The sequence below is a fragment of the Zootoca vivipara genome, chromosome 4, assembly GCF_965207765.1.
Source record: "Zootoca vivipara chromosome 4, rZooViv2.hap1.1, whole genome shotgun sequence".
NCBI classification, from domain to species: Eukaryota; Metazoa; Chordata; class Lepidosauria; order Squamata; family Lacertidae; genus Zootoca; species Zootoca vivipara.
Window position 1 is genome coordinate 28809022 of NC_142587.1, and position 18093 is coordinate 28827114.

General features: G+C 41.6%; 1 protein-coding gene across 1 annotated transcript; it reads right to left on the reverse strand.

Moving 5' to 3' along the window:
- Window positions 1-503: 503 nt before the first annotated feature.
- On the reverse strand, window positions 504-16884 carry TMEM182 (transmembrane protein 182). Its single transcript, XM_035115314.3, has 5 exons — window positions 16113-16884; window positions 15657-15756; window positions 13592-13690; window positions 7193-7330; window positions 504-2883 (listed from the first exon to the last, which is right to left on the reverse strand). Exons 1-5 carry the CDS (start codon window positions 16251-16253, stop codon window positions 2660-2662), a joined length of 702 nt encoding a protein of 233 aa, XP_034971205.1. The 5' UTR covers window positions 16254-16884; the 3' UTR covers window positions 504-2659.
- Window positions 16885-18093: the final 1209 nt, after the last annotated feature.

The following is an 18093-nucleotide window of genomic DNA, read 5'->3' on the forward strand; positions in this document are numbered from 1 at the left end:
AAAAAAGTAGAACATATCAAGCCATTTTTACATAAAAACACATCATATAGTTATATGTTTAAAGGTATCCAGTCATCATGTATTGCTGAAAGAAGGAGTCTGAAAAATCTGTGTGAATTTGGATGTGTATTTGGCAGACTTGTGAGTTGTTAATCCCATCCTCCTGGGACAGATCATGCAATAAATATAAAGCTGATGAGGATCTGAAGCTCGCTCTCTCTCTCTCTCTCTCTCTCTCTCTGGCTCTGATAGACACAAATAGAACTTCTGGACATCGAGATTCCCCAGTCACTTCAAAGGGAATAAGCTCTTGGGAGACCGAGGAATGGAGCTGCGTGGAATTCCTGGACTGGGTCACAGGACTTCCACAAATTTGTTTATAAGTAAGTCATATTGTACATCATCATACATTTTATTTGCATACTGCCAGGAGATTTTTTTTTGATCAAGTGGGTTATCAGTTATCAGAATTTGAAGGGAGCAAATAATAATAATAATAATAATAATAATAATAATAATAATAATAATTTTATTATTTGTATCCCGCCTATCTGACTGGGTTGCCCCAGCCACTCTGGGCGGCTTCCAACATATATAAAAACATCATAAAACATTACACATTAAAAATCTTCCCTATACAGGGCTGCCTTCAGATGTCTTCTAAAGGTTGTATCATCTTCACATCTGATAGGAGGGCATTCCACAGGGTGGTCGCCACTGCCAAGAAGGCCCTCTGCCTGGTTCCCTGTAACCTCACGTCTCTCAGTGAGGCAACTGCCAGAAGCACCCCGGAGCTAGACCTCAGTGAACGATGGGGGTGCAGATGCTCCTTCAGGTATACAGGGCCATGTAGTCGCACTCAACACAGCAAGCATGACTCCTCTTTGGACAAAGTACGTAGCCTCTGGTGGGTCGCCTTCCCTGTCAGTGGGCCCTGGTGGGCTTGCAATGGCAGCCCACTGAACAACAAGGCCTAGTCAGCCTTTAAATTTCTCTCAATGCCCCAGAAGAGTGCTACACCAGAAGCATCATGGGAAATTAAAAAGGTGGCAAAAGTGTCAGACGAGGGAAAAATTGGGGGGGGAGGCAGGGCACACATAACCACACTTCCTGCTTCTTCAGAGGTCCAAGCATCCATGTATGGTGGGAGTGGCAAGCTTCTCACATTGTCAGCAGGTTTCAGATACCCTTTTCACATTGTGAGATTTCACATATCCGTTGCATGGTTCCCAGATTTCCTTGTATGTCAAAAGTAGAAAGCAGGCTGGCTGCAAGAAGGTGACTGATGGACACTAGTCAAGATGACTTGGCCAAACAAGTCAAACCATAAAGTACAGAGGGAAGCAAAAATTATATATAACAGACAACAGAAAAGCATGTATTGTTGTTAAGCTCAGGGGGCAAAGAGGAATCTGCTATTGCAGAGAACTGAACTAAATGATCCATAAACTTCTCAGTTCCATTACACTGATTGTTTATGACTTGGACCACATGAAAGCATACAAACAGTTCCATATTCATAGCAGCATCACAGCACTAATTCAGTGACCTGGCCCTCTGTACTACTGCCACATTGGCTGAAGCAATGCATGGGCAACTGCACTCTATTTTTAAGAGCAGAAATATTTGTTCATATTAAAGCTAATGCCAAATACCGAAAGAAGAAATAACGAGGGATTAAGGGATTCTGTGGACACTTGCTTTGTTCTGCATAAGCAGAACCAGGACTAATTCACACATTTCTTTTCCTAATGAGGGAACACACATGACCAAGTTTACTTTTGCTTAGGTTATCCACAGGGAGATGGGAATAGGCTTCATTCTTCCAGGAAGCAATGCAGTTGCTTGCAGATGGGAGTTACAGCATTCACTTTCCCGTTGCCTTGCCATGACCAGATCCTGCGCTCATCGCAAACCTAGCCAGCTTGCACCTCACTTACCGACCATGACGATTCCTATCGAAGCACACAGACCTTCCCCTTGGAAGGAGACTCTGAGGATGGAGGAATACAATTGTAAAGTAGCTATTGTTAAGGTGAGCCAAGCACTGTCACTTGAAGAAGCTAGATTTGTGGCAGGCAAGGGGCAAGAGTTCTGGCCTTGCTGAAAAGAATGGCACATTGGCACAAGGTGAATGCTAGGCGACTACTGGAAGGGTGATCTACAGCTTGTGCTGCCCATTCCCTTCTTCTGTGGCTAATATATATGAGCAGGAGGTGTGGTTTCATTGCATATTCCTTCATTAAGATGATAATGGTTGAATTGGCCATAAGCCAAAATTCTTATATGAATCATTTCATATTTTTATCTGTCCCACAGTGCGTTCAACACAGAGATGTGAAGTTGCAAAATATCTCATGTGTTGCATGCAGTTCATCAGGATCTGAAGGAATTTGAACAGTCTCATTTATGTCACTATTCCTTTATGACAAGGATATATAACTGAGACCGCAAATCCTATAAGGACATACCTGGATATAAGCTTCGCTGAACTCAGTAGGACTTACATCTGAGTAGATATGCATGGGATTGCATTAACTACGTAAGCAGATCTAGAATAGCACCAGCAAACACACGGATATAAGAGGGATAATGTATAAAAATAGCTTTTCAGCAAAACCTCGCCATAATTCCAACATTTCAAACAGCTGACATCTGATTAATCGGAGTGCAGATAAATTGTACGCCCTACCAGTAGAAACAGCATTCCTGAAAACATGGTAAAAAAAATTCCAACTGGAGCCAGTATAAAAGACCAGCCATAACGCACATAGACGGAAAAACCAGGACAGTCTGTTTTCTTCATATTCACATAGTTTTCAAGATCAGCCATTGCCTGGACCCAGATGACGTAAAGCACTACCACCAATGTGAAGACAATACCTGAAGGAAGGAGGGAAAATATAAGTTTTAGTAAAGATATATGATGGCTAAGTTTGCTTGAGAAATGCTTGGTATATCCAGTGAAGGACAATGGTCGGGTTTCCCCCTAACACTAAGCCAAACCAAGCCTTAGCACAAATGGTTTCTCTCCACCAGACAAACCATGAGCTGCAAAGCCAAGAACAAAACTTCCTCACAGCTAGTGGTTTGTGTGGCACCCATGCTCAGAGGCCGCCCGAAGCCAAACCATCGCTTAGCTCATGGCAGCACAGCAACAAGAGCACCAAAGGAAGAAGAAGAGTTTTGATTTGATATCCTGCTTTATCACTACCCAAAGGAGTCTCAAAGCGGCTCACATTCTCCTTTCCCTTCCTCCCCCACAGCAAACACTCTGTGAGGTGGGTGGGGCCGAGAGCCTTCAGAGAAGTGTGACTAGCCCAAGGTCACCCAGCAGCTGCATGTGGAGGAGTGGGTAAGCGAACCCGGGTCACCAGATTACGAGTCTACCGCTCTTAACCACTACACCACACTGGAGGAGGAGAACGGCAGCCACGATCATCTCTCTGGGAGCCTGCACACATGCAGGTTTGCAATAAGTCACTGTCAAACTGCATCCCACAATTAGCTTGATATCGGTGTGTCCTCAATAGCATTGAAAGTTGGGGGAAAATGTGGTGAATAGGGACGAATATGGACATGAGCAGAGTTCAGATGAAGTGCCATACAGAGCAAGCGCACATGTGATAGGGTCATATCCCACCAGACATGCATCCAGTGTCATCTTTGTAAAACTACTATTTAGGAACTAGCATTCAGTCACATCATAACTTCCTGAAGCCGCTTCCTGTAACCTTAAGCTATCTCTGTTTGCCTGCCTTTCTTTCTTTCTTTCTTGCCTTTCTTCTTTCAGAACGTTTATCATGCTTTGAAAGGCAGGAGAGGATCTACTGCAAGTCTAATTGCAATGTCAGTTCATTATGAAGCGGGACGTGTCAAACGAAATGTATTTATTTTGGGAAGGCTGTTCTCAGCCTCTTACGCTGACAATTGTCAGAAAGGGCCGTGTTGTCGAGCCCAGTGGCTGAGATTAACCTCATCCCTGCCATCAACTTCAAGAAGCAAGCATTTTTAGAAACATTTCAGGCTGCAAACATATTTCTTCGTTTTCAGCTTGTTAGACCTTTGCTTGGGGCACAAATATCTGTTGTTTAGTCAAAAAGGATTTTAAAAAAAGAAAAAAGCTGCAGTAAATCACAAGCAACTGGGGGCAATTATTTTTAAAACGTAAAATATATGTCTCAGAGAGATTAGGATAAATAAGCACTTTCATTCTCTTTTTTCCCCCTCTCCCCATGCCTTTTCTATTTTCCTATTTTATTTTTAAAGTAGGCCCATGTTTGATACACAGCACTGTGGAATGAGATAAGACCCAGGCTCCTCGGAGGTCAGTCATTTCTGCCATTAACATTTATTCTTTTTAATCTGTTTCATACACACACACACACACACACACACACACACACACACACACAAACACTTCTGCTCATTGCGGGAAGAGAAAAAGAATGCAGATTGCAGAACCTTTAAATATGCCTAGGAATTCAAGAGCAATTTTCAGGCCTCCCTTATTCTTCCTGCATAGCAAAATGTCTTTTGCTCGTCAGCCGTGAATGGCTGTTTATGGCACAAAGCTTCCATTGCACAGACAAGAAGTCAACAGGTGCTGTATAGAGTGACAGGAGCCTCAGGCGGGCGCCGCTGGTAAATGTAGAACTATGCTGATTTGTAAGCAATTGTTTTGCTCACAGGTTTACCTCGCAGACTTTGCTCCCACTGCGGGTGTCGTCGGGCTACGTAATATTGATACTTTCTCTACGCGAGTCAATAACCGAGAAGTTCCGCTGTTGAGACTTTTTCGTAAGATCCAAGTTACTGCAGCGAGAGGCTGGCAGAAAATCTGAGGGTGTAATTTAGCATGAGCTTAGTAGCAAAAGGAGAAGGGGGGGGAACCATCTGCACAGCTGTCTCTGTAATGATAGAGACCAATAGAAGGAACCAAAGTGTTCCACAAACAAGTGGCTGAACAGGCCTAGGGAACAGCAGGCAAGGAACGGAAACCGAAGCAGGCATTTTTGCACCGACCTCAGAAGACTTGTACGGTTGAAGGTCCTTTGCTGCCAACTCAAGTCTACACTCTGAACACAAGAACATAAGAAAAGCCCTGCAGGATGAGGCCAACGGCATCCTGTTAGCACACTTGCCAACATAGCTGCCAAGTTCCGGCCTGAGAAATAAGGGACTGGACCGGAAGTAGCAGGCCGGAAGTAGCGCTGCCGCCATTTTGGAACTGGGTGGAGCATGCTCAGAGGCTACTTTTGATGCTTCTCTGCCCTGTTCCAAAATGGCCACCGCACCAGAAGTCGCGCTGTGGCCATTTTGGAACTGGGCAAAGCAGCATCAAAAGTCGCTTCTGAGCATGCTCCGCCCAGTTCCAAAATGGCCGCCGCACCAGAATAAACCGGGGGGGGAATCTATTTTTTCGGCTGGGGACAGCTGGAAAAACGGGGGTTTCCCGGGGAATACAGGAGACTTGGCAGCTATGGTTGCCAACCAGATGTCCACAGGAAGCCTGAAGGAAGGATCTGAGCAGAACAGCGTCCTCTCCATCTCTGATTCTCAGCAACTGGTATTCAGAGGCAAAGTACCTCCAACGGTTGGGGTAAAACACAGCTGTTGTGGCTAGTAGCCATGGATAGCTTTATTGTCCACCAGCTTGTCCAACCCTCTTGCAAAGACATCCAAGTTGGTGGCCATCATTACCTCTTGTGGGAATTTGTGCTTGGCTTTAGGGTATTGGTGATTTGCACCCCATACATGAGACTTGCAGCACACTTCTGTACAGGTAAACTCAGAATGTAAATTCCATTAAATGCCATGGCTAGAGGATCTCAGTGGAAATGTTTCAAGTACAGTCATACCTCGACATGCGAATGCTTCGACTTCCGAAGGTTTCGACTTCCGAAGTCAACAACCGCGAAAAGGAGGTTGCAGAAGATTGTTAGTTTAGTTTATTATGTATTGAGATTTAGTCAAGTGTTATTATTATATTGAATTTTAAGATTTAATTAGAATAGAATTGTATTTTGAGAAAGTATAAAAGATATATAGTATTGATAAGTCATTAAGAGTATTAACAGGTTTAGATAATTATTAAAAAGATTGGAGTCAAGATTTGGAAAGTACTAAGGTAGTAATATAAAGAAACGTAGGAGGGAAGGAATGGAGGAAGTCGATAAAGACTGTGATATAAGATTGATTTGATATTTTTCTTTTATTGTTATGTTGGCATTTTTGTTTTGTTGTGTATATTTTGTGTGTTTTCTCTGTTTTTCTGTTTTGTTCTTATAAAATCAATAAATTTATATATGTTGTTGTTGTTTAGTCGTTTAGTCATGTCCGACTCTTCGTGACCCCATGGACCATAGCACGCCAGGCACTCCTGCCTTCCACTGCCTCCCGCAGTTTGGTCAAACTCATGTTCGTAGCTTCGAGAACACTGTCCAACCATCTCGTCCTCTGTCGTCCCCTTCTCCTAGTGCCCTCAATCTTTCCCAACATCAGGGTCTTTTCCAAGGATTCTTCTCTTCTCATGAGGTAGCCAAAGTATTGGAGCCTCAGCTTCACGATCTGTCCTTCCAGAGAGCACTCAGGGCTGATTTCCTTAAGAATGGATAGGTTTGATCTTCTTGCAGTCCATGGGATATGTGATTACACATATACAGTATTATATAATTACATAAAATTATTATGTGTTGCAGGAGGCTGGACTAGATGACACTTCCAGCTCTACAATTCTATTATCCTAAGATTCTATTACATTATTATTATTATTATTATTATTATTATTATTATTATTATTATATGCCCTAGACCAGGCATAGGCAAACTCCGGCCCTCCAGATGTTTGGGACTACAATTCCCATCATCCCTGAATTGTAGTCCCAAACATCTGGAGGGCCGGAGTTTGCCTATGCCTGCCCTAGACCTATTGAAATGAACCATAGATGCAACATGAACTCTTCCCCAGTGCCCGTTTTCTTTTGTGAGCCTTTTGCCAGAAAACCTCCAAAATAGCACACAGAATTCCCTTGATGGGCATTTTTGTTTTGTTCTGTTTTGTTTTTAAAGAAAACCAAACCCACAATACTAGCCCGAATGTTGCAAATGTTGTTGTTGTTGTGTTGTTGTTGTTGTTTTTTAAAAAAAGAGCAGGGGTGGTTGAATTCGGATTAAAACGTTTAACACTTACCAGCAGTGATGAAAAAGCCTCCCCCTACTTTGTACAACACGTGGCTACCAAAGGGTGCAGCGCAGATGATGAAGAAGCTCGCCACGACCACAGTGACCACTCCCAGCAACATGAGAACGGACCAGAAGCCACGATAAACTAGAGGTTATCAGAAGAAGGTAAGAAAGATACAGAAAGAGGATTTTTCAAAAACATCCTTACAACACAAGGCAATTTTACGAAGTCCCGTCCCCCCCCCCACCTCCCATTTTCATTTTCTTCATCACCAAAGCTGATCATTTATTCTAACACGGCTTCCTGTGCCTCAGTGATCTAAGACGCCATATGTCTTTCATTAGACTTGAACGCCAAATCCTATCAGATGATCTTGGAATATAATAATGTTAAGTATACGTGTATACGGTTAATAAGTACACAGTATATGTGTGCGGTTAATAAGTCCGTTTACTTGGGGAATGGAAATGGTTCATAAAATGGTGTGCTGAACTGTAGCCAAGATTCTTCTAGATAATTATACGGTTTCGCTAGATAACAACCAAGTTCACCAAAGTAGAAACAGACACAAGAAAGAAAGCTCATTTGGGCATTCCTAGGACAGGGCCAGTTTAAGGATTCGGAATCCTTCCTCCTTAAAAAAAAAACCCCACAAAACCCCACAGAGATTTCGTGAAGCTTGTGTATTTCGGGGGGGGGGGGATACACTGGTGTGTGGTTTTTAAAATGAAACTGAAAACACCAACAGGACAACCGGGGGGGGGGGGATATATCAAACGAGGAAGTCAAATTTGCCTACCACATAGCCATTCAGTTCTTTGTATATTATTCAATTCAAAGTGCAAAACTACAGAATCTCATTGAGCCAAGGGCAAGCAATGCTGAATTAATGGAAGCAGCTGGTGATAAATGGGCTGAGAGTTTTGTGACATATGGTGGCCCCCCAAAATGTTCATAACACAATAATTTAGCTGCTTAATTACACATCTATTTTCAGAGACACTTTAAAGACCGTGGCCGCGGAAATAAATTCGTTCTGTACATTGTAAAAGGGGGAATATCAATTCTTCTTGTTAGACAAATTATTTTATAGCCTGTTTTCCTAGAGCTAAAATGGAGGAGATAAGGCAAGAAAGTGTAAGCCTATGTATCACAGGTGACAGTTTAAGTTTAATAAGTGGATATCAAAAACAGTTTAATACCAGGTTTTGGTATTAATTGCATTGAACTAAGACAACCTATACTCATTCAACCAATCATATGTGACTGAAGATGTCTCATAAATGTTACAGTATATGAGAATTCTAGCAATCCACACTGCATATATTATTTTCAATGGAAGCAGACATTTGTATTTTCATTTCATAAACTGACCTTTAGTTTCCTTCATTTATAACTATTCTGCAAATAGATATAATTCTAAAATATATATTAAACAACTAGATAGATAGATGATAGATAGATAGATAGATGATAGATAGATAGATAGATAGATAGATAGATAGATAGATAGATGATAGATAGATAGATATAGAGTCATTGTAAGTCATTCCATTGTATAAAAATATATTCTTGCATGACAAGCACACACCTTGCCACACCCTGGAATTTATTACTTTGAACAAATTGTTTTTCACAGCTACTTGTTGAACTTCATTTGTGGCTACAGACAAAAATTCCATAAGGAATAACAACAACCAAACAATTGTTTGAAGTCATGAAAGTTAAACTGGTACTGCAGACATGCCCATAACGTGGTTGGCGCTGAGTAGACCCAATCCTTGATGCCCACAAACATTGTGCTCTGAGATGGTATCAGGACATTAAAACTGAAGACTGTAGGCAGGTTCAAATGTGGAGAACCTTTCTACTTTGGGGCATGCCATTTATGCCTATTTTGCACCACTAAGGTTTAGATTATCCAGAACCACGAAGGTTCTCAACTTTATAAGTCTTTTCCATTGATGGTTCATCAAAGCATGCCTTCTTTAAATGGTGTAAGAGCTTTTCATTCAATTTTATTGGTTGATCGTGTTTATTCAAACTACCAGGAATAGTGCAAGATAGAGATAAGTTAATATATTGCTGTCTGCTCTGACAACTTGACGTGGATAAGATATTACTCCAATTAAACTTAATTTTTTTTCTATAAGGTTTTACCATTTGCCCACCTATGCATGTAGAAATTGGGCTATTTATCAGTTGTCTTCAGGTGACTATGCAATCGTGAGACTGTACTTAAATACTATGGGTTGAATCCACTCACACAATGGGTCTTCTTCCTTTCCTCCTCCTGCAGCCTCCTGCAGTCTTCCCAAGATCTGCTCAAAAGGATCCACAACTCTTCAGAGCAGATATTGGGGGGGGGGCATGGGACTGCAAGAGGGAGGAGATGAAGTTTCAAACAGAGGTGGATACAACCTGATACAAATTATCTTTCATATATTAGTTAGACAGTTTAAATTATTTGCATAAAAACTTTGGTCATCAGTTGGGGTGCTAGTTAGGTCGAGGTACCTAGCAGTTCGAAAGCATGTCAAAATGCAAGTAGATAAATAGGAACCGCTACAGCGGGAAGGTAAACGCCGTTTCCATGTGCTGCTCTGGTTCTCCAGAAGCAGCTTTGTCATGCTGGCCACATGACCTGGAAGCTGTATGCCAGCTCCCTCGGCCAATAATGCTAGATGAGCACGCAACCCCAGAGTCGGTCACGACTGGACCTAATGGTCAGGGGTCCCTTTACCTTTACCTTTTATCATTATCATAGGGGAGTGGGGCATGTTGTGCAATGAAATTTTCTCTACCAAAGCAAACACAGAAACCTTTTACGTAGTATAGTTATCCCCATCTATCAGCAAGTAATGCATTTTCTCCCTGCTGTTCAAAAAAGAAACTCTCTGAAGAATCCATTTGAGAAATCCATCCCTGGGAACAGTAAAAGGTAAAATGTAAAGGACCCCTGGATGGTTAAGTTCAGTCAAAGGCGACTTTGGGGTTGCAGAGCTCAGGCAATATTCCACAGACAGCTTTCTGGGTCATGTGGCCAGCATGACTAAACCGCTTCTGGTGCAACGGAACACTGTGACGGAAACCAGAGCACACAGAAACGCCGTTTACCTTTCCGCCGCAGCAGTACTTATTTATCTACAGTGGTACCTTGGATGTCGAACTTAATCCGTTAAGGGGGTCTGTTCGTCTCTCAGAACCATTCAAAAACCAAAGTGTGGCTTCCGGTTGGCTGCAGGAGGTTCCTGCACTCAACTAGAAGCCACGGAAGCTGCGTCGGATGTTCGGCTTCCCAAAAACCTTCGCAAACCAGAACACTTACTTCTGCGTTTGCGGCATTCCGGAGCCGATTTGTTCAGGAGCCAAGCCGTTTGACAACCAAGGTACCACTGTACTTGCACTTGTGTGCTTTCGAACTGCTAGGTTGGCAGGAAATGGGACAGAGCAACGGAAGCTCACTCCGCCATGGGGATTCGAACTGCCGACCTTCTGATCGGCAAGCCCAAGAGGCTCAGTGGTTTAGACTACAGGAACAGTATGGTACATAATGCACTATATCTTCCACTGCCACACATAAACAGAAATTTACAGATATTCTAGTATGTCTTCTATACTTTTTAAAAATCAGATTTTTTTCCAATATCTAAAGTAAAGCAGTGTAGGAAAGTAGCAGAGAAATTGGACCAGGGCTATGTATTCCGTGTCTGGCTACTTTGTGTTGTTGCAACAGGATGACAGAGAATAGTTTCCATAACTTAGCTCTGCAACATTTTTCTTCATCGTGTCACAGCACTTGCTTTGGCAATGTTACACAAAGCTAAAAATATAATTGAGTCAGGACAGGACAAGGAAGACAGAACTGAATGGGCTGTACCCAAGTTTGATTTCAAACAGCAATATCATTCCGGCATCTCTCAGGTAGGCGCCATTTCCATTCTAAGCGAATGAGGGAGGTGTTCATGGTGAATCCTGGAACCACTTTTTCTAGAAAAATATTACTGCCCAGAACTAATATATTATTATTAGCACCAAATAGGAGTTAGTGGATTTTTTGTATTTTGGATTCATGATTGTTCAAAAAAGTTCTTTATGGCTGTATTTAAAAAAACAACAACAATATTCTAGACTGGCTCTTAACCAATTATTTCTTCAATCAATATGTGCTAAAAATCTCAGAGAGGACTTCTCTGAAAGCAAAGAGCAGTTTCCAGAATGGGGCACACAACTTTCAGTTGCTATTGCTCACAGCTAACAGAAACAGCTGTATTTACCAAGGGTGCTTGGTTAAAAAAAAGGGGGGCTTTTCCCCATTTGCAAATACAGAATCTGGAATGCTTCACATCAACACACATCACAAGGCAAAATGCAAGCTATAGAAGGATCACATTTGCATAGATTTCTGAGAAGATCTATCAGGTTCAGCTTCCTGCCTGCAGTTTCAGCCTGAAAAGAATTATCTGCTAACTTTAAGCGGTAGAAATAATGTTTCTGTTTTATCATAGTTGGGTAGGCATGTGGGATTAATAACACCAGATAAGGCCTGCAATCCTGCTTATGTTTACTTGGGAGTAAGATTCCTTGATTCAGTGGGATTCACCTTTCAGTAAGCATATATGTCAGGCTAGAAGACTTGTAGTCCTTGTTTTATGCCCAGTTGGGGAAAGACATTTTAAAATGCATATCACCATAGCATACCCTCCCTCCAAGATCCCACAGAAGAAAATCAGGACGTGTATATTTTGTGGCCACACTCTCATGGGAGCCAGGTGACTTGCACGAGAGCATGCCCCCCCCCAAAGCAGGCATCTTTGGGGGCCACACTCTTGTGGGAACCAAAGCAGGATATCCCGGGATCCCATCAGAAGCCGGTGTGGATTTTATAATTTTGGGGTGTCCCGCTCAGTGGGACAGTAGGCGAGTATGCTATAGCTAGCATTAAAAGATGTAATGGGAGATACGCTTAACAGAAATGGAATGCCAAGCATCCACCAGTGGCAAACAGACTGAGAAATGCAAAGCGCTTAACACTCAGAACACATATAATCTTCAGTGTGCGCACATTGTAAGCAAAGGTGACAAATACTTTGCCACAAACTTCTTGTCTTGGAAAGTACCCTGGGAAATGGGTAGCTGAGGACACGAAAATGGATTCTAAAAAGAAGAATGCAGGGCCCCAATAATATAATAATATATCAAATGCTGTATAATAATAATAATAATTGCATTACTTCTTCACTGTGAACTGACTCAATATGTGGTGGTGCCGGCTTATGGCAAATATTAGATCTAAATTTTAGAACCCCACATTTTCAATTGTCTCTGGAAAACAGCAATTTAAAATCTGAACGTTTATTTAATACTATTGCTCTGGGTGATGAAAATCTTAAGATCATAGTTAACAATGAGACTGGTCCATATGAAGAAATTAAAGATGAGCATTTCTGTGCCGTGGTGATTCCCAAGTATCATGAACACTGCAATCCTATACATTTTACACAGAAGAAAGCCCCAATGAGTTCGGTGGAGCTTACATAAGTGGGAATGAGCTTGCAGCCTAAGAATGTCTGTAAGTAAGATTGAAATAACAGCAAATTTCTAATATTTTCTTTTAGATAGGCATGACTATTTAGAATGGGTTAACAAATTGTTACTGCCTTTGAGGCTGCAATAGAACAGTCAGGAAGCTACATTTCTGTGGATCGTTTAAAATAAAAGGTAATGCAATTATGTTTTAAGTACTGAAGTCTTGGTGTGATTAGGTCAATTTGAAACAGCAACAATGTATAAACACAACACACATTTTATAAAATAGTATATGACGCCAAATCAAATCATGTGGCACAAAAGCTTACATGACAGAAATGGGACAAGGTGTAAGTAGGACTTTTTTTCAATTAAAGCGCTTATGGTAGATGAGAATCGGTTTCAATGCACAGATTTAGGAGGTGCTGCTGTATCGCAATCATTAATGAAACAGCAATGGCAAATTATATTGATTGAAACATATGAAATAGTGGGTGGAAATCAACTAAGCCAGGGGTCAGCAAACATTTTCAGCAGTCCCCTCAGACCTTGTGGGGGGCTGGACTATATTGGGGGGGGAGGGGAGAACGAATTCCTATGCCCCACAAATAACCCAGAGATGCATTTTAAATAAAAGGACACATTCTTCTCATGTAAAAACACACTGATTCCCGAACCATCCGTGGTCCGGATTTAGAAGGCGATTGGACCGGATCCGGCCCCCGGGCCTTAGTTTGCCTACCCATGAACTAAGCTTTACTCAGATTGCAGCATGGTCCTGCTAGCCTAGGATTCTGTTTTCCAACAGAAGAGCTCTCGAGCAAGTCGTGAAAGCGATAGCGCTATTGACACAGTAGTGAACAGGAAAATACTTACTAATTGCTGAGTTGTAGGCAGTTGAATTGTGCTCATCTCGGAAGAAAGGAAACGGAGAGAGATAGGCATGGGTGCAGTTTTTAGTAGGCGACTGGTTCGCTGAAAAACAGCAACCACACACATTAAAACTACTATCCTGCATTTATTGGAATCTTCAGAGGAAGCCCTGTTAGACATACCATGGCCTAGACATGTCTATCTTTACAGTGATACAGAGAAGGGATTCATCCATGGTGCAAAAAACTCCGATGGACATCGGGCAGGCAACGGATGTTGGATGCTTTTGCTTACAATTAAAAACATGCCTCTTTTCCAGCTTTCCCCAACTGTTTATATCAATTCCTAGCTTTGTAGCTATTGTGACTGATACTGATGTTTTATTAAGAAGGCTTTTGTTATATAATGTGCCTTAAAGTGCATACATTGAGGGACCAGTGGTACCTCGGTTTTCGAACGTCTCCGTTGACTAACGTTTCGGAACTCAAACACCGTAAACCCGGAAGTAAATGCTTCGGTTTTTGAATGTGCCTCAGAAGTCGAACCGGAAACACAGCTTCCTTAGTGAGATTTCCGTTTTGAGGCTACCATTTTGAGTTTTCAGTTTTCGAACGTTTTGGAACTCGAACAGTCTTTCGGAACGGATTATGTTCGAAAACCAAGGTACCACTATAGTCAGTGGTGTTTGTTTTAAACATTTGTTTCAAAAGACCCAGATTATTATTTCATATTGGCTACACCTGCACTAAGTGGCTGTTCCTGTGTTTTGTTGTTTGGCTAAAGTATTGCTACTGTTTACTGATTGTATGGTTCTAAAGTATGTTATTGCAAAGCGTTCTTGCGCGTTATATTGAAAGGAGGGCCATGCATATTTCAACCAAATAATGAATAGCTATCATACTTGAACTTCTCAAGCACTGCAAGCAGCTCATGCGCCGTCGTTTAATCTGTCCTGTCCTGCATGCCACCTGATTTGTTATTTTTAACGCTCCCAGGATAATGAGGTGCAGTACAAACTAAAAAAAAAGACCCTGTCTACCTGCCTATGCGTTTGCAATATAAATCAAATATACTTTGTGCTAGAGTGGTGCATGAGGAAAGTAAACCCAAATTCAAGTTTATTATCCGACTTGTTCAGCCTCTTGAACAAGCGGAGGCATCCGAAATGACGTAAAACCAAGTGCAAGAGCCTATGCCAACCTGGTGCCCTCCATATATTTTGGACTACAATTCATATATATATAATATTAAATTTTCTGTTTTACAATTTAAAGTACTCATTTTTATATCCTTAAGCTATCAATGACTTCCCTGCTTCTCTTTTCATGATTCATTTTGCATATCATCAATCCCTGCATATTTTACAAAAAACTATACCATTCAATATTCCATTATTACATCCATCAAAAACTTATTTACACTGCTGAATTCTTCTTAATGCTGCCATAATTTTCAACTGCACACAGTTATTTCCCATATATTCAATAAACGTTTTCCAATCTTCTCTAAACGTATGTTCTTCTCATTCGCTTATTCTATATGTTATGTCTGCAAGCTGCACATATTCTGTCAATTTAAGTTGTCATTTTCTTTGGGAGTGGGACCTCACCTGTTTTCCATTTGGGGGCTAACAAAACACAGGCCACAGTCGTAGCATACATAAATAAAATTTTTGACACCTGGGAATTTCAGTCTGAATTATCCCTAACAGAAAGGACTCCAGAGGGTTCTGGACTACAATTCCCATCAGCCGCATCTATCCTGGCTGTTGACAAATGCTGTAGTACAGCAGTGTGCGAACTCTTGTACGAGCTGTTGCAAACACATTTGAATAATGTGCTTGTTCAAGCATTTGCAGAATTGCACCCAAGGGATCCCTCTGTGATCGCTGCGAAACATCACAGCATTGTCGCTCCTAATGTGTGAGCAAACATCTATGATGACCACCACTTTAAGAACCAGGGCATTATACAAATAGTGATCTTTTGGGAAATGTAGACATACTTTAAATAAAAGCACCAATTCTACCGGTAAGTAAAATTATATTGCCAAAAAGAGGGATACTTACTGTACCAAAACTTTAACATACTGTGGGCATTCTCTTCGACATTCCCATCAAACCAGCACCTCCAGAAAAAACCCTCATGGTGGAAAGTAACACTCTCTTCCTGTATGAAAGAAACATGTAAATTGCTATTCACCAAGTGGAGCTCTACTCCCTGTGCAAATATAGACACATACAGGCAAGTAAGAAATAAGGGGGAAAATGTTAATAAAGGTTTCTGAAGATGCCTACAAATTTATGGGGAGGGGGGTTAATATCTCTGCTGGTTCTAAACGTAACTGACCAAAATGAGAATCACATAATATCATCTCCCGGACGTTAATAGGATTTAGATGAGGCTCACAGAAACCTATACAGAGTGTTTCTCATTTGTAAGAGATATTTCTGGTGAGAAAGAAGCAAGCACCTTTGTGGTCCAACTGCAAGATGTCATTCAGAGGAATAAAAATATATACTAACCCTGGTGTCATTCAAGCCTTCTGAACACCTTCCAACCTCTGTAGCAAGAAGCCAATAGTCCGTTCCAAAGGCAACCAAAAAGAACAAGATTCCGAGAGCTCCAAATAAGCCTCCAAAAAATATCCCGATTTTCAATTTCATTGCTGATTTGTTTGTTTTTTGTTTGTTTGTTGTTGTTCTTTTACAAAATGGATGTGAAAGATTTATAATATACTTTTAGTGAGAAAGAGAAACCTCCCCCGAAAAACAGTACATCGAGGATTAAATTTCCGGACCAGATGTTCTGCCGAAAGAACTGAAGTCTTGAAAGAAGTTGGGTTTTTAAAAAATCTTTCTCAATGGGTTTCCCACTTGTGCTGTGGTTTGATTAGTGCTCCATTAAAGTGCAGCCTAACGAATGGAGAGGACTTCTATTTTAGGACACTCCATGGAAGAACGAACTTGACAGGCTTTCCCTTCGCTAGGCGTGGCCAGCCCAAAAATAGCTGACCTTCCCTTAGCTGGGTATTGACTGGAAATATTGTTGCACTTGTCAACAGACCTGGAAGAGGGATGAAGTTACGGTACTGCGTGCCCTTGTTGCTCGGCGCAGGTTTGAGTTTCAACTCCAGCAAGCCATTCCAAGCATGTACGCCATGTGATCAATGTATGTATCTACCTCCCATAAGCAGCCAAGGAATGCTCAGTCTCCATCGCAGACAAACACACAAAAGCACAGGGGCAAGCTGAGACCCAGAAACATACATGCTACACTGAAAGCTTGGGCCTCATTGATCGACGAGCACATCCACACAAATATCAGTCGTTGTTACAGAGCTTTCTTGACGCGTTAAAAGTGACAACCTGTAGCAACCTCTTGCTCCACCCCACCCCCCAAAATAGGAAACTTTATGCCTTGATCCAAAATCCATAGCTAAAGTCTACTTCATAGCAGCAGAACCAGCACCAGTAGACTTGGCCCATTTGCAAAAAAAAAAGAAGAAAAAAAGGGAGCAGCAGTCATTGGCAACCATGCATGCCCGACAAGCTATTCCATTGGTGACAATGCTGTGCTTCCTTCAGGCCAAATTTCAGAAGGGAAACAGTGGGGAGGGGGGCCGTGTGGGTGCTACTGAAGACCTTTGTGGATGCTGAGCATCATGATAGTGACCCCTAATGTAAAGGACAAAGACGTACAGCTTTTTAGCCACATTTCAGAATCCTTTTTCTATTTTACGTCAAAACTATGCCTCAGATTTAAACCTCTCTAAGGCCCACATGTGCTAACTGCTTTGTTACAAATAAATATATATAGTGAACATCTAAATAAAAGAATTTCAGGCATATTCAGTATCCCTGAATCAGTGGAAATCATGGCAATGTTTTCATCTCCTTTGTGAAAGTTTAGACCTTTTAGGAAACTGAGCGTACAATTGCAATAAACTTGGTGGTGGTGGGAAACCAAAACAACTTCCTAGGACTCTCCTACAATGTCTACCACAGTTCTTCTTCTTCTTTGGTAATCACTCGTAGCCGAGTAAGATTCTCTTCCATAAACACGGTTTTAACAATGAGTCCGTAAGTGACTGTGGAGACCAATTCTGGATCAACACGTCCTTCCACAGTGGGGACATTGGTTTCCAGGCAGGAGTTGATCAGTGTGGATTTGCCAAGCGTGCCTTCCTCATAGCACGTTTCTCCCTTGCGCCCTGAGTTTGAGTGTCTTCAAACTCTCTACCTAGCACCAACATCCTGCCATTTTGTAAAACTTTTAGAATGCCATTCTTCGAAAGCTGTGCAATTCACTTTCAGAGGTTGCTGTTTCATACATTTTGCTTATGAAACTAACAAAATAAACACTGTCCACCTCACGAATCTTTGTGGGAGATCTTGCAGTGGCATCTCTTACACTAAAATTAAGTCCTGATGTTTTATTGCAAGAAATAAATCATAGCCTTTACAGCCATGGCCTCCAGCCTTATGGAAACAATTATCCACTCCC

Bases quoted from the DNA above. Each gene is read 5' to 3' on its own strand.
- TMEM182 (XM_035115314.3), bottom strand. From the start codon at position 16,253: ATGAAATTGAAAATCGGGATATTTTTTGGAGGCTTATTTGGAGCTCTC. The intron at 13,691-15,656 runs GTAAGTATCCCT...GCTGTTTTTCAG, and splicing joins TATGTTAAAGTTTTGGTACA to CGAACCAGTCGCCTACTAAA. The intron at 2,884-7,192 runs GTAAGTGTTAAA...TCCTTCCTTCAG, and splicing joins AGGCTTTTTCATCACTGCTG to GTATTGTCTTCACATTGGTG.